Source organism: Salvelinus sp. IW2-2015, linkage group LG35, assembly GCF_002910315.2.
Source record: "Salvelinus sp. IW2-2015 linkage group LG35, ASM291031v2, whole genome shotgun sequence".
NCBI lineage: Eukaryota > Metazoa > Chordata > Actinopteri > Salmoniformes > Salmonidae > Salvelinus > Salvelinus sp. IW2-2015.
In genome coordinates, this window is record NC_036874.1 from 7441613 (window position 1) to 7459071 (window position 17459).

The window sequence follows — 17459 nt, forward strand, 5'->3', positions numbered from 1 at the left end:
CAGTTCAATTTCATGTTCTGCTGTTGATAGAAATAATTTATTACAATTTATGGGTTTTTCGCAGTGATTTATCCAGGGGAAAAGGGAGTGGGTTTGGGCGGGAAGTCTCGGTAACCCTGTTCTCACTATTCAACCCTACTCTTGACAATGGTTTATAAAGTTGTTAAATACTTTTGTAATAAAACACAGGTAACTTCTATGTGAGAATAACATGACACACATCACAGTCAGTGACACACTRGCAATGTATTTTCATTTATTTCTATTATAAGAGACATACAATGGTATTCTGTGAGACCAAATTCATAAAAGCCCAAGAGCTTCTGCCAAGAGAATGAAAACATTCTGAATCAACGAGAGTCCCCCCCCAAGAGAATGTATTTACACTCTGTGCAATACTGATAGCTATTAAAAGTCAAATAGACCATTCCCTTTCCCATACAATCTCAATGCAAACTCAAATAAACTTCACTTCACTCACCAATAAGTACTGTAGCTGCCCTTTTCCTGTTACGAGATATGGTCACATTCAAAATAAAATACTGGTTTCATGTGTAATGGGAGGGATCCATATGATCTGTGAGGATTCTACTTATGCGTGTGTTGCATCCAAACAACTAGTTTGCCTAAAACGCAAGAATGTAGCCATCTATAACTAATGTTGTAGTTCAGGCTCATGTATCTATCGGTCAGTCCCAAGGTGAATTCAAGTGTGAAGGGTAAACTTGGGGTCAGACCAGCTTCAGGAATCTAGGGCATAAATACTATTTTCAGATACAGTAATAGTGTTTTTTTCTCTCTCAAATAATTGACCATGAATCCAGCAACCCATGAAGTAGCCCAGAAAGTGCAACAGCAGAGAGTTCCAGAGGGAGTGGTATTTCTGAGGCCGATCTGACTGCTTTCCCTCTCTCTCCCTGAGGACAACACCCGGCAGACGCTTCCGATCCCTTCCGGTCTATGCTTATCGGATCAGGGAGCCCATTCAATTTCCACCTAAAACAATTATAACATCTTCTGATCAGACAAGAAAACACTAAATCCCAACCTTCTGATCTTTTTCGCTACCTGTGGTGTTGAGGTTGAGCTCAAGTGATATGTAGGGAGTATCAGAGAGCCTGAATAATCTTAACATCTGAGGGACTGATGTCCCCCCTTTTAATCTATTGAGTAGCCTGCTATGCTACAAACAATCAAAAGGTAAAGTTAGCAATCAGGGAAAAAGCCAACCCAGTGAAAACACATGAAAAGGAGGCAAACAAAAAAGATGCAGCCTCAAGCTGTGGTAGTCGCTATGCCAGTGCTGGCAGGCTCACAGTTCAGGGATATCAAAAACCCTAGTTAGAAATACAAATCTACAATAGATATGACACATTCCGACGACCATAACAAAAAAATCTAACACCTATTATATAGCATCTTGGCGCCTTGCATTTACCCCTACCCCATACCACATACTATATTAAATAAGGCACACATTTACACATACAATTAACATTTGGCTAGTATTATTCCTTTATTTACAACCAATAGCCAAAGTTAATAATTATAATAATTGCTGTCTGTACCATGTTGAGTGTTTTTTGGGGGCGGATGGTCTGATCTTGATTCTGATTCTTTGGGGGTTGAGTGTCTGGTCCTCTTTGGGTGTGATACATGATAATTATATTAGAATTCATGAGGATCAACTAAGCACCAATGTGATAAAAACATTCTTTAGGAATTGTAGTAGACCCTACTTCATAGACCAGCTGTATTAATGCCTTTCATCTGTTTCTCAGGACTTGGCAGGATAGTAGGGTCTCCATTTTCCAAAAAAGAGAAACGCCTAGCATAGTTGCTTTGAGTAGTTTCCTTTGCTTGTCAGTATCCACCATCTTGGCTCTTTTTTTGAATGTGAGTAGTACATTCCCCATGAACTTGTTAATATGGTAWAGGATGACTTATTCCCCTAGTCCACATACTAACCATGCTGAAACAGGGGCAGAAGGGGCCTTGCCTCATTTCGAGAACTTCTATTTYAGATGCCAAACACACCAACCAGTAATGTATTTCAACATAATGGGTTCAGTTTCAAAGTAAGGCAAAAAGACAGAGCTACCTTTAAAGGAGTTTTGTTGATGTTATTTCACGGGATACATATACTGCATATGTATATGTATACATATACGGTGTAGATATAAACACACATATATATACACACACATGCATATATAGAAACACGTTAGGGGGATCAGGACTTTTTGTCAACACTACATAAGAAAAAGGTAAGCAAAAGCAAGTATCATAGGCATCGCAAGAAGCTCTAGATTCAATCTTAAGCTGTCCGATGTTTGATGGCAAACCCTTCCATAACTAAGTTGCATGGTAAATCCACACTGAGGACATTGGCAGCATAATATAAGAGGGTCGCGTTTCACCAACCCCAGTCCCTCACCTTCTATAAGCAAGTAGCTGAGCAATACCAATATGGTACAAAGATATTCATTGGACAAAAAGGTGGAAATAACAAGTTTGTTTGAGGTTTGTCGACAGCGAGAATGGCTGCCACAAAATCCAGGGCACGTCTTCCACTTTTCACCCATTGAGAGGAGAGGACGAGGCACAGTCACGCTTGTCCTGTTCTCCTCCTCTCCTCTTTCTCCTCAGTAGTTGAAGTTTCCCTGTTGGTTAACGGGAGAGGAGGCGGGGATGAAGAGGGGTTTGGGAGGGACGTCAGGTTTGAGGGAGGTGGTCCGGCGGACTATGGCCCCCCGGTGGAGGTATCCTCCGGTATCCTCCTGTTGCTCTCCATTGTAGCTCTGCTGGCGCGTCAGGTACCCGTTGGGGATGAGCGGGTAGTGGATCTCGCAGGCGCTGCCGGTGGAGTTCATTCGAGCCAGCATAGGYGGCGGTTGGTGCTGGTGGCCGTTACGCTGGCTGAAGCTTTGCTGTCGGTGGACCATCCCTCCACCACCCCCTCCGTTGGCAATCTTAGTGGCAGCGGTAATCAGTGAGTGTCTCTGTGAAGAGTGCCTCCGCTCCAGGGTGGACTGGTGGTGAGGGGGCATGTCCGGAGGTACGTCCATGCGGCGGGTCAGGCTGTCTCGGGGCAGGGTGGACGAGCTGTAGTAAGGCGCCGACTCGGTCTCTGGGATGTGCGGCTGGACGCGGTTGGCAAAAGCTAGTTGACCCCCATGGCACCCGCCGCTGGCTGACAGGCCGGATGAAGTCATGACCTGGGTGTTCTTGCTGGAGTTGGCCTCGTGGATGTGTTTGAGCAGCTCGTCCAGCGATGTGACCTCCATCACCTTCTGCGGGTAGCAGGGGTAAGGCTGCTGGACCAACATGCGCTCGGTATTGTGGATCTTGCGTTCCTCTAGGTGCTGGGGTCCACCAACCAAGGCATGCCCATTGGCCAGAGCTTGCCCATTGGAGAAGCTGTGAGAGTAGGGGTAGATCTGCTGGTGGAGCAGGCCTGAGCTGGACCTGGAGCCTTGTCCCATATTGTGGGACTTGGGCTCCTTGGCATTGTTGCAGTTCTGGTTCTTCTCCCACTGGTTCTTGAAAGCCTTCATGTTCTTGATGGGCAGTTCAGGGGTGGAATCTGGGGTGGGCAGACCCGAGAGCTCCGAAGAGTGGTGTAGGTGATGGGGGTGGACCAGATCTCCCATGGTCATCCCTGGGTGGTGACCACCGTTCCGTCTGGGTGCTCCTTGACGATGCTCCTTCCCGTTCTGGAAGAAGGAGTTGTAGAGCTTGGGCGAGGACACCTCCATCTTATCCTCCTTGTTCTGGCWMTCCAGCAGGCCATTGAGCTTGGCCAGGCTGCGWAGGGACAGGGCGTGAGGYATGGGGGCCTCRGGGTCCTTGGCCAGCCTCTTYGTCTTGTMGCCGGTGTGGTTGCAGTAGCAGGAGACRAGAAAGCCTGAGAGGAAGGCTCCAAGGACAAAGGCCACCAGCACACAGGCAATCAGCAGGGTGTAGTGGACACTGTGGTTGGTCTTCTCCATCTCGGGAGGCCGTCGGACACCTTCACAGAAAAAGAGAGCGAGAACAAAATGGTCTTTAGTGTAATGAAACCAGAGACCTAAAAGAGACTATAATTTCTATGAGGTCAAGCAGGCAGCAGCTGGAAAATACCGGTTGTGTTTACAGAAGCTCTACTACGTGGGAAGCAGCATTGCAGAGGTGTTGGAACTAGCCCCTTGGCTTTCCTCCCTCTCTGTTAATGAATCAATAAACTCTTTCTTGCCAAGACCTCATCTTTCGTCTCCAACTGCAAAGAGTGGCAGAGGGCAAGAGCTCCCCAGTCAGTGAGAAATCAACTCCAAAATGAGTTTGGGCTTTATATATTGATGGGTGCACTGGCAGGAGTCTGATGTCATTCACACTGGCTGTGCTTTCAAATGCATGGATCAGGGTGAGTGCACCTGCAATGAACTTGACAAAAATAACCAACTCGACTAACTAGCTCATAGAATACATCACTCTTTAAATGAACGAGAGTCTGACTGATTCAAATGGTTGTTTGGGAAAACATCTGAACTGCCGCAACTAAGCACCMGAACATCTCAAAGTTATCTCAACACTATGAAAACGCCCTGCAGGATGGTGGGACCCTGACACTAGATTTGCCTAATGGCATCTGAGATTCAACAGGAGGAGTGATACTAGCCACCTCTCTCGCAATCAGAGCTCATTTACAAAGGCTGCTGCCATCTGTGGTGTCAGGCCCTTCTCCAACCTTAATGATAGTCTCTGTGAAAATGCTAAGTCTGGGGAGGGGAATTGGCCCGCACTGGGAGGAGAAATGCAGGTGTCCCAAATAGGCTAATTTCATCCCGTAATGAGAGCTCAGGTTAGGCAGTAATGGGCAATGATAGTGCCAGCTTTAGACGTATCTGTGATGATGGGATGTTGAAGATGAGGAGGAGGGTGGTGGTGGGGGGTGTAAATGATTGGGCCTAAGAGAGACTTGTCGAGGGTTTCTCTCTTTCGATGAAATTACAAAGAGCTGCCACATGCTTCAGCTTTAACAGAGTGAGGGCACTTGATTAGAAGGGAATTTCACTGAGGGAATTTACAATTAGGCGTTTAGTGGAATCAAACATCTCGTACAACAATTACAATGACAGCAGTGTCTTACACTTCATAATTTCTTTAAATTAGTTTTGTTCAAATAGGTTGCCAATACATTATTCTGTCTGAATAAGAAAAACATTGTTGGGCCGAAAACTGGAGTCTGTGAGGGTAAATGCAGGCAGCATACCAATACCATTTGAAAGATATTCATTAATTTATAAGGGAAAGGGAGATGTGAATAATAACTCACATGAATCTACAGTACATGCAGAACACAGCACAGAATGACCTTGGATAAAACATTTTTAAATGCTCTTAGGTCAAGTGTGTGTGTGTATCATTAGGTATATATGTGGAGAACAAGTATGCAGTGCACACACAGTATGTCCTCAGGTATATTCTGAATGTGGAGAACAGGTATGCAGTGCACACACAGTATGTCCTCAGGTATATTCTTGAATGTGGAGAACAGGTATGCAGTGCACACACAGTATGTCCTCAGGTATAGTTCTGAATGTGGAAGAAGCAGGTTATTTCAGTGCACACACAGTATGTCCTCAGGTAGATTCTGAATGTGGGAGAACAGGTATGCAGTGCACACACAGTATGTCCTCAGGTATATTCTGATGTGGAGAAGAGGTATGCAGTGCACACACAGTATGTCCTCAGGTATATTCTGAATGTGGGAGAATAGGTATTCAGTGCACACACAGTATGGTCCTCAGGTATATTCTGAATGTGGGAAGACGGTATGCAGTGGCACACACAGTATGTCCTCAGGTATATTCTGAATGTGGAGAATAGGTATTAGTGCAAACAGTTAATGTCCTCAAGGTTATATTCTGAATGTGGAGAACAGGTATTCAGTGCACACACAGTATGTCCTCAGGTATATTCTGAATGTGGAGAACAGGTATGCAGTGCACACACACACTGTAGGCTGAAGAAATGAGTAGCAAAGCTCCACTGCAGCTTCAAGCACAAACTCATCATGAATCTATACAAGTAACAAAAGCACAACAGGGAAAATCTCAATGTGTCAATAGAGGAGCACTGGCATCAGCCTTGAAGCTCCTGGCACTTTGCTAGTAACTCTAAAGGGTACTTGTCACCATTACCGTTTTTCTTCGACAGTCTCTTAATACAAACAGAGAGAAGATGGGGCAGAATTAGCATCAAACAGGGCTTCGTTCTTTGGTCTTGAAGGAGCTGCCGACACGAGTCTTCTCTTTGCCTGGTGTTGATGGAAAGTTATATGTAGGTCACAAAGTTACAGGAAAAGTGTCTGCTCCCTGTCGCTCTCCCAGCGCTATCAGGAAGTAAAGGCTTTTAGAGCACTGCAAAGCTCTCCATCACTATCAATTTGGCCATTTGCTCTACATCAGTGCCATTCCCCTATAGAGAGATGCAATATACTGTACTATCACATTCTCCTGGCGATAATGTTAAATTCACAGAGTAAGTTTGACGTGCTGCTTTGAAATCGCGAGTTCTATCCATTCAAGTGCTATATCCATTGTATTTCTATGGCGTTGGCATGGCGATGCTTCGTTTATCCTATCTGTCCTAGGCCAGTGTGTTAGAGTGAGCCGAGGCAGTGTGGCAGCATGGGGGTTTTATGAATAATACAGGCCAGGATGCCCATGTCTCTGTGTGGCTTCCCCCAGCCTCCCTGTGGCTCCCAGCTCCCAGTCCTGTGACTCATCTGGGACCTCTGACCAGGACCCTATGACTATTGAAGGGTTCCACATGGCCGAGGAGCTATGAGTCAAGCGACACAGTGGGGATACACAGATCTCCAACCCCACGCACAACCTGTCACAACACGTTTGGGGCTGGAGTGGATGACTCAATCGGGCCGTATGCGTGACATATGGTGGCATGGTCACAGTGAAATTAATACCCACTGAATCATGGCATGGGGGGACTGGTGTACTGCTAGATGGCYCACAGGAGGCATAGCATGCAGGCAAACAGTATACTGCCAGTTGATGATAAAGCATTGCCTCAGTACAGTGTTGAAAGAAAATACCTTTAAAAAGGGTCAAATTAATCATTTTATGATCCAATATCGTATGACACCTCTGATAAAGAGGTGAAACAAAAAGGTTTGAGAGCGCTACTTTAATGTAACATGTGACAATTAACTGGAGTTGTCTGCACCTGTGTAGTGGTAGAGTTGCATTAAAAATGTTAGTGAAATATAGGTGTGTTATATAAAGATATGTGGTGCCGCAGGATAATTGAAGCTACTCAAAGCAACAATAACCTCCTCTCAATGGTTTATATAATGTTAATAACAGTGTTTTTTCATGTTTGTTTTTCTCGATTGTCACACTATATCTTTAGCCAAAGTGTGGGTTCAGCATGGTCTCTGCGAAACAGAGGCCTACAATACATGTAACGCGTGACGAACAGGAACACACACATTAAGAACTCTCAAGTCTTCTAAAAAGGTAAACACACATATGGTTGAGATTTGACAGGAGGGAAGGAGGGGAGAAATGGTGACAGAAAGGGAGAGAGAGGGGGGACAGCTGGAAGTGTTCATGCTCGAGAGGAAGAGAGCGACAAAGAGAGAGAGAGATACAGTAGGGAGAGAAAATATAACTTCAGTAAGAAACTGCCAGGCAACGGAAAAGAGAGAGAGCGAGCAAGAGAACTAGAGAAAATAAAATGAAATAGAATGTGGCAGAAAGCTGGGGACAAAAAGTGACAGAAATAGAGTGTGAGAAAGAATGTGCAGGGAGCAGATTGTAAGGGGGAGGCTGGGAGATGATGATGGAGAGAGAGAGATGTGTCAAAGTGAGTGACAGATTGTCAGCCTGGTGGGTTTTGAAGCATCGCTCTCAGAAGCAGCTGTGTTTTGGTACGTAGAAGGACCCCGCTTGACGCTCTTTACCATAATGGTAAAAATAGACAACGCTGTGCATTATGTAACTGAGCTAAAGCGATGCGCAACCTGGAGTCTGCGTTTCACTAATTGGGGATGGGTTGTGCGAGGAGCGATTCTGGAGTGTGAAGTGCTATTTCGGCAGGTGATAAAATAGCTCCAAAACAAACAAAAAAAGTGGAACACAAACAACGCAAGCAGGGGTTTTCACCTTTTACTCACATCTAACCCTTCTCTGAGATGCTTAAAACCGATAGTTATATAAGTCATACAGATTAATTTATCTCCATAAAATGCCCAACTGAACTACTACTCTACATACCTTAGAAGTGTATCAGCGTCAAGCTGTGCTTTATTCTACTGCATGTGCACCATAGAATCAGCTAGGCATCTGCAGTGTTGATGGCCAAATGGATGGTCTTGAGAATCAGGAATTTAGGATAAACTGGACATCAACCGATTATTGAGCTGGGATACTACGGTGCTTTTGGTAATCCTGATTGCTGATACCTAACTATGGTGTGGAATGTTGGAATATAGACACGGCTCGACTTTGGGACAATTACAAAGTACAGTACGCAAATGTTGTTTTCAAAATGAACTATCCCTTTAAAGATAACTTTTCCATTGTGTCAATATACTGCTCAAGATCACACTTACAGTGCTTTCAGAAAGTATTGATACGCCTGTTCATATTCCACATTTGGTTGTGTTATAGCCTGAATTCAAAATGTATCAAATGTATTCTTTTTCTTATCCATCTACACACAATACCCAATAATGACAAAATGGAAACATGTTTTTAGAAATGTGCAAAATGTATTGAAATTTCAAAACAGAAATATCTAATTTAATTAAGTATTCACATCCCTGTCAATACTTTGTAGAAACACCTTTGGCAGCGATTACAGCTGTGAGTCTTTCTGGGTAAGTCTCTAAGAGCTTTCCACACCTGGATTGTGCAACATTTGCCCATAATTTTTTAAAGAATTCTTCAAGCTCTTCAAGAACTTTCAGGTCTTGCCATAGATTTTCAAGTAGATTTAAGTCAAAACAGTAATGTGGCCACTCAGGAACATTTACGGTCTTCTTGGTAAGCAACTCCAGGTGTAGATTTGGCCTTGTGTTTTAGGTTATTGTCCTGCTGAAAGGTTAATTAATCTCCCAGTGTCTGGTGGAAAGCAGACTGAACCAGGTTTTCCTCTAGGATTGTGCCTTGCTTAGCTCCATTCTTTTTCATTTTTATCTTGAAAAACTTCCCAGTCTTTAAAGATTAAAAGCTTTACATTTTTTATGAATTTGTAAACATTTTGAAAAACATAATTCCACTTTGACATTATGGGCTATTGTGTGTAGGCCAGTGACCAAAAATCTAAATTTAATCCATTTGAAAATTCAGGCTGTAACACAACAAAATGTTGAAAAAGGGGTGTGAATACCTTCTGAAGGTACTGTAGCTAGGCACTGGAAACGACTCCTGAGTTCTATATTTGCATCAAGTAAAGACGTTCCAAAATAGCCTAATTAGTTTCTGTTTCTCTACAGCTGAGGGGAGAATGTAATAGTTCCATTAAAGGGTACTTCATTCCATAGTGCTGCAATGAGTCAAAATGGCCCCAGGCTTCGCAGGCAACTACTACCCCCAACTAATGCCAGAGATGTATTTTCTGCTGTGGAAAACACAACAACAAATCATCGGCTGATATACTACAAGGACTGTGAGTGTTTTCAAAATTAGACACGAACAGGAGTCTGCTAACTAAAATTCTGAGTACTTTGACAGTTCAAATAGCTCGGGTAATGCTGATGCTTGGGTAATGATGAACACAGTTAACGCTCTGTGTTTGTGTGTGTGGTGTGTGAGCGTGTGCAAAAGGGGGTCTGGGTGTTCATGTGAATGAATTCAATCATGTACTCTCATTATTAAGAATATGCATAATATTACACATCAGTGCCCAACCAATTGGACGCAGCTTGATTTATGCACACACAAGGTAATATGATACGCTGTAATGTAATTGGTTCAGTCCAATTGAAAAATAGTGCTAATGAACATGGCATTTTATTAGAAGTGTGCTGATGCATGTAGAGCATCAAGAGGTTTCACTGAGGAGACTTGTGTTGAATACTAGTCAAAAAATGTAAAAGGCGCTAATGGAGAGATTGAAATGTACACAATAGTTACCTGGAGGAAAATGGGGGAGGGGCAAGCCTTTTCAATTTCAGTCAGGGGGAGGGTTTAGTGTAACAACAATATCATGGAATAAAATATAATAAATTAGGAAATGATAGTTTCCCATAAAGACTGTTCATATATGCCTACCTGTTATGTGGCTGCGGTGTTAAACAATGAATGGCTTTTTCTCTTATTCATTGATGATCAGATACTTCAGTTGTAACTGATTCTCTTGCGATACATTTTAACAGTTGATCACTCTAGCACTGTTCCAAACTTAGACTATCCTCTTTTTTTTGTGGTACTTTTACCCCTTGTTCCTCCCCAATTTCGTAATATCCAATTTGTAGTTACAGTCTTGTCCCATCACTGCAACTCCCCTACTTACTCGGAAGAGGTGAAGGTCTAGAGCCATGCATCCTCCAAAACAAGCCACAATGCTTCTTGACACACTGCTCGCTTAACCCGGAAGCCAGCCGCACCAATGTGTCGGAAGAAACACCGTCCAACTGGCGACCAGAGTCCGCTTGCAGGAGTTGCTAGAGTGCGATGGGACAAGGAAATCCCGGCCGGCCAAACCCTCCCCTAACCAGGACGACACTGGGCCAATTGTGCGCCGCCTCATGGGTCTCCCGGTCATGGATGGCTGTGACACAGCCTGGGATCAAAACCGAGTCTGTAGTGATGCTTCAAGCACTGCGGTGCAGTGCCTTAGACCTCTGCTCAACTCGGTAAGCCGACTATCCTCTTTTTTAACAATAGCCAGAATTTAAATCTAAATGGCTTCGGTGCTGCAGCATGCGCTCATTCGTTGTCATGCTCTGTTGTGGTATTAAAAAAGATTCTGCTTGTCTCCAGTCATTTTCATAGAAATGARGTAGAATTGCATAGAAATGCATTTATAAAAGGCATTTTATTCGTAGACTAAGTGAATAGATAGATTCATGCAGTGCTTTTATTATAATGGATATCTTTTCACCCCTCTTGTCCGTGGTGGTTTGAGAATCCACAACCTTCTGGCTACTTTGCATTGTAATTCTTACAAAAAAGCTCTCGTCTGTCCTAGGAGTGAGGATAAACGGTAGGCATGTTTTTTGCTATCCACTTTATATTTTAATTATTATTTTGGGTATTTTTCAAACGTTCATGGAGGGTCAGATAAAATATATTTTACTGAAGGGAAGGCCATCCATTTTAATTTCAGAGATCCGATTTTCTCCAAGTATTCCTCGTTACAAATAACATACAATCCCTTAGAACCTGGCAAGTAGAGACCAATTTGCCATAATATCTCAGTACAGTACATCACTCAACGCTGACTTTGAAAACCAAGATATTATCTGTCAAAACATGAGCGATAATACAGTTCAAAGACACATTTTCTATATTCAAACAGCTTTGGAACAGACATAGTTCAAGTAGTGTCTGATAGCCTCATCATCCACCATCAAATCAAGCATGGCACTACATGCAGTGGGAAATTTTACATGCAGTTGCATCAGGAATAAAATAGAGAGAATAATGAGGGCATTCACCATTCAGCACCTGGAAAAGCTACTGTATTCCAGAGCCAATCCCTAAACAAACATATTAACTGTCTGGATAGAAAAGCTGCGCTGGAAGAACCATAGCTTTACCAAACAGTGGCCTGAAAGCACGCCTAAAGCCACAGAGAAACAACTGCTTGTAGGCAACAAAAACACACAAAGCACAGTTTCAGTCATAGGCTTTGAAACTGGGTAGAGAGGTCACAGGGGGAAAGGGGAAGAGAAGGAGAGGAGGATTCAACAAAGGAGGCAGATAAGGGTTAGTCAGTCCAACCGAAAAACAGGCAGGTTAATAGACAACTATTCCCCAGGGTCAGGGGTCGAGGAGACAGAAAGGGGTAAGGGGTTGGGGGTAGGAGTCAGGACAACTGCGTGTGTGGATCTGTACACTGTGGGCCCAAACGTCACTGGGACACTCAACACTGATGTTGACTAACACTCTGGTCTCCATGGTGTTAACATGATAATAAAAATGTAATGGTGACACTAAATATTCTGAACTCGAGGGTGACAGTAAACATATAGGACGTTTCCCAGACACAGATTAAGCCTAGTGCTGGATTAAAAAGCATGCTCAATGGAGCATGCTTTTTTTGTCCAGGACTAGGGTTAATCTGTGAACGGGAAACCAGCCCCTAATGTTGACAAACAGGCAAGAACATGTTGTGAACAACTTTAGTAGGGTGCATGTTTTGAGGTGTTCATTTTGCTGCGTATGGAAAGATGTAGTATTGTGCATGTACTGTATATGACCCGTGGGGAGGTGTACAGTACAGAGCCCTACAGTGTGTGTTTTCATAGTAAAACCTGATGTTAATCATAGCTGTCATGAAGAGCGAGTAATTCGGGCAGAAGAATTAAAGGAAACTGTGATCTAGTTAAAGTGACCTTTATTTTGTGTCATTACCACATGACTAAGTAGTGATACCAAATTGGCTGTAACAGCTGTGACTGAGGCATTTTAGTGAGGTGGGCAACATTTTCCTGGTTATGATGAATAGCTTAATTTACACACCCAGCTTGAGGAGGATGCTGCATTGGATTGTTGATATGCCTAAATTATTTGAGTTTCTAATGCACAACTTAAAATGAATTTAGCGACATAGCATGACTGATGATGTCGTTATCAAGAAGAGAGGTGACATGAGAGTTGAGTTGTATTGATGGCTAGACGGGAAGTGATGTAATCTGGTGTCTATATTCCTCGAGCCACTGAGATATAAACAAGAGTAAGGAACTGGCAACGTCTCTCCAGGACACCAACCCCTTTTCAGCAGCAAAGAGAAGTTCAGCCTGAGTTCATTCTCTGCTCTTCTCCTAGTGCTTTAATGAGTTTCAGAGCCCTGCCTGTTTGCCTCTATTATCGAGTTGTCTCCCTGTACTTGTCGGCTAAATTAGCTGCTAGCAAGTTTTTTTCCCGCCGTACCCAAACAGGTGAATTTGAATATGAGGACGACCCCGGAGAAGGTCTGTTTAAAATAAGCTAAGCAGGAAATAACACTGGGAAAACAAACAATAGTGAGGTCTAAAAGCTGGGTCTAAATAATGTGTGTATGMAAACGRGTAGGTTGAAGCATTCTGACACTATAGGGAGGTAGGCGTTCCCCCTTGAGGTAAACATAGGGCCGAACCGCAGCTAAATGATTGCTGGAAATGTTCATAACAGCGAGGTCTCACAAGGGGTGCTTGTACTTGTATTTTGGTCAGTCATAGTCTTTATATAATACATTGCTTCTATCCGTAGCTGGATGAATCATGTCACCTTGTATTTGCGTCTGTGTAGGCCTTACATAAAATAAAAACAAAAGCTGTTGGGATGCAATTCTAGAGGGCTTCAGAATTGCTATTACTGTAGCTTGTGGTAAATTGTTTTTGTTTATTGTGCCAAAGATGTTTCAAACCTGCCTCAAGGCCAGCCTTAAACTTACATCAGTGCTATCTAGGCTCTTCTCAAATTAACCTCAGTTTACAGAAGTACATTATGAGTTGTGTTGGTGCTGAGCTAGAACAAAAGCCTGCACCCACGGCTYCCCTCCAGGACCAGAGTTTCTTGACCCCTATTCTACCTACAGTATACTGCATCTCATCTGAAGTTTCCACGATGTTCCTTAACCGAAACCAATAGCTAGTACGTGTGTGGGTGCATCAGAGAGAGAGGCCTTCCTGGAACTGCCACGCTGTTACTTCCAGAAAGGTTCCTCTCTCGCCTTATCAGTCGGGTTCCCCGTGCTTTTGATTGAACCGGCAGCCAGGCGACACTAGCCCATGCTGAAATAGATTGCGTTGCCCAAGTTTCTATTACGGTTTCCCCTTGTCCGCTCGCCGGCTGCTGGTTATTTATTTGTTACAGGCTTTTCTCATTTGAGCCTGGGTAGCTCATCATTGCAGCCGGAGACTCTGTCGGCCTGAATGGAACCCATCACTAGCAAGGATTTATGGACTCCTGACAAGGCGCCAGAGGAGCGCAGCAAGGAGAGCCTGGGCTAAAAGAAATAGCATCAACGAACAGCCTTCCCATCCTGCTGAATATTAGGAGCTCCGGTTGGTTTCCTATTGGGAGTAATCTGGGAATGACATTCAGGAAGCAGCGCTCTAGACAGCGTGAGAAGAGAAGACGTGCTTGGTTGTGTGTGATTGTTAAAGTGTGTCCCGCTGGAGAGCGGAGAGTAAGCTACCCTAGTATACGGACAAATTAAGAGATGAGGAGACAAGCAGGAGTCATTCTGTTTGGAGATTGATTTGAAGAGTTAATTGAAGGGTTAATTGGAGCAAATGCAGTATCTATTTAAGTGATTAAGCCTCTCTAACTCATGGTTGCTTCATTAAGTGAGTGGATATATGTTAAATGTTCAGTGTCCTACACACAGAGATTAGAGTGTTAGTGCTCAGCCTGGTTAGCAGTGTGCAGTGAAGCTTCAGGGCCCATCAATGCAATCCAGTGCAGGTCGAAGWTCAGCAGACACAGACACCCCACCCCCTTACCCTCCATCTCCACACTGATTGGTTCCGAGTCAGGTGACCCCTGGTCCCCAACTGAGACTGGAGGACCGCCATCTGGACCTGTACCTCTTTCAGAGTCACCTGCCACCTTTGGGAATGGGGCCACCTGATTGGTTGTGCTGGCGGTTGTTGTGGGTGTGGTCTTCCCTGTTGTTGTGCAGGTGGGGGAGGGGTAACAAAGTAACCCGTTAGTGAAATGGAAATGCAGCACACAAAAACACCTAAATATAATGTTGTTTTATGACAAGGGAAGGATTCTTAGTGCCTTGGAGAAAAAAAACATAAATCCAGCATGAAAAAAAGATTACTGTCATAATTACTGTTAAGCTGATMATGACAATGAGGACATTAACATAAAGAGTGCTTTGAAGAGATTTCAACTGAATCCATGACTGCAATAAATAAAGTAGGTAGCCTATACATTACACGTAAAGCACTCCTCCATAGGTGCAACATTCAGTGGTTTAGAACCAACGTTTTCCCCCACTGTTTAATTGCCCTTAATAGATAAAACATTTAGGCATTGCAGCAATTACGAGTCATTGGAGAAAAACACTCAGGGGGAATATGGTCATGATTTGGRTGCAGTGCCGGCCTTAAGATTTCCAAACCTGCTACCTGCTACCAATCTCTTGCACCTGGCACTGTAGCACATTCTACACAGCAAAACCCTGTTGTTGTGTACGCTACCAGCTGGTGCATGAATGACTCTTCCAGCACATACAAACTTTGATATACAGTTACCTTTCACGGACGATTTTCTTTACTAAGTAGTTGACAGATTAGGTGAAATAGATACCAGTAGCTGAGGTAATGGTAGGTAATGATTTACAGCAACTTTCGGTTCTCTGCTTCACTAAACTGTTTTACAGGTAGTTACCGTCTAACCTACATATGGAATGGTCTATGGAAAATGTGACAATGTTTACGGAAAATGTGACAATGTTTACGGAAAATGTGACAATGGCAACATATCCAATTAGGATCTATACTGGTACTGTGGGGTTATGTGGTGTCTGAGTCTGTGGATCAAATACGGGTCTGTACTGTGAGAGACCTGGCAGAAGAAAGCACTGTCATCATCTCAACAACCATCATGAGTGTCTTCCTAATTCTCTGACAGTGGATGTCCTTGAGGCCTTGTGTGCAGCACGCCGCTATTGACGTGGACGTTTCGCTAATACGCCGGCCATAATGTTAGCATACTGGAGGGTGCCAGCCCAGATTGAAAGCGAAAGGCCCGCTCTCGATGCCAGTTGATAGTTTTCACTCTGAATAAGGTGCCCTGTCAGAGCACCATCTGCGCCAGGCAAATTAAAACGGCACACCGGGGAGTTCAGCCTTGGCATGCCAGACAACAGCTCCAGGCCTGCATTATTACTTCAATTTATCAACATTGTGTGTGTGCCTGTGCATTGTTTTCTCCTTTACAGAAGGAAAAGGAGAAAAGCACAATATGCAATGGGGAATGGTTTGATTGTCCACTCTGCTGGGTGTTTGTCTCTCGCTGCTTTCTCTATGGGATGGGATTGTTCCATTCCGTGGAATAGTAAGAAAGAGGACTTAGAAACCAATGCACACCAGCGAGAATGGCATTGTTCAACATTATGGGGTGTTCTATTGTGGGGAAACCTTGATCTTCAGTTTGGACTCAAAGGTTTTTGTCATTCTGCAAGTCTGAGTCTGAAGTATGACAGTGTGTGAAGTACTTCAAACAGAGTACAGAGGCATGGATGGAGTAATCGCCTGGCGGAATTAGCCAGTGGGGTTGCTCATCTAGTCCCACTGCCCACTGAGCGGCACTACTTCCTCCAGCAGAGAGGATACGGAGAACAAAGGCATTGTGGGAATGTGGAGGTCTGAGGCTAAGCTGCAGTGCAGACAGTATTGCATCTGTTCTGAAGTAGATGGAAAGGCTGGACTGGACACTGGATGGATGGTATTGTTGAGATATAATGGCCAGCAACTCTCACTAAGATGGTCTCAATGCTGTGTTTATCACTTCTAGGGATAAGCAGCCACCATCAGTACCCATGGATAATTTGTAAGGTGACAAAGGGATATACAGTTGAAGTCGGAAGTTTACATACACTTAGTTTGGAGTAATTCAAACTCATTTTTCAACCACTCCACACATTTCTTGTTATCAAACTATAGTTTTGGCAAGTCAGTTAGGACATCTACTTTGTTCATGACAAGTAATTTTTCCAACAATTGTTTACAGACAGATTATTTCACTTATAATTCACAGTATCACAATTCCAGTGGGTCAGACGTTTACATACACTAAGTTGACTGTGCCTTTAAACAGCATGTAAAATTTCAAGGCCTACCTTCAAACTCAGTACCTCTTTGCTTGACATCTTGGGAAAATCTATAGAAATCAGCCAAGACCTCAGAAAATTGTTGACCTCTACAAATCTGGTTGATCCTTGGGAGCAATTTCCAAACGCCTGAAGGTACCACGTTCATCTGTACAAACAATAGTACGCAAGTATAAACACCATGGGACCACGCAGCCGTCATACCGCTCAGGAAGAAGACGCCTTCTGATGAACATACTTTTGTGCGAAAAGTGAAAATCATTCCCAGAACAACAGCAAAGAACATTGTGAAGATGCTGGAGGAAACTGGTACAAAAAGTTAAAAAAAAAATGAGTCCTATATCGACATAACCTGAAAGGCCGCTCAGCAAGGAAGAAGCCAATGCTCCAAAACCGCCATAAAAAGCAAGACTCCGGTTTGCAACTGCACATGGAACAAAGATCATACTTTGTGA

General features: G+C 43.7%; 1 protein-coding gene across 5 annotated transcripts in view; it reads right to left on the minus strand.

Moving 5' to 3' along the window:
- Positions 1-234: 234 nt before the first annotated feature.
- The window catches only part of LOC111958827 (semaphorin-6D-like), a 145503-nt gene continuing 128278 nt past the window's right edge, over positions 235-17459 (minus strand). For 4 of the 5 annotated variants that reach the window (XM_023980111.2, XM_023980110.2, XM_070437251.1 and 1 more), the window contains 2 exons: positions 14663-14827; positions 235-4012 (listed from right to left, as the gene is read on the minus strand). In XM_023980111.2, the coding sequence (XP_023835879.1) occupies positions 2646-4012; positions 14663-14827 (1532 nt within the window). In that variant the 3' untranslated portion in view covers positions 235-2645. The remainder of the gene's footprint in view (positions 4013-14662; positions 14828-17459) is intronic. The other variant, XM_070437253.1, reaches the window with a different exon arrangement.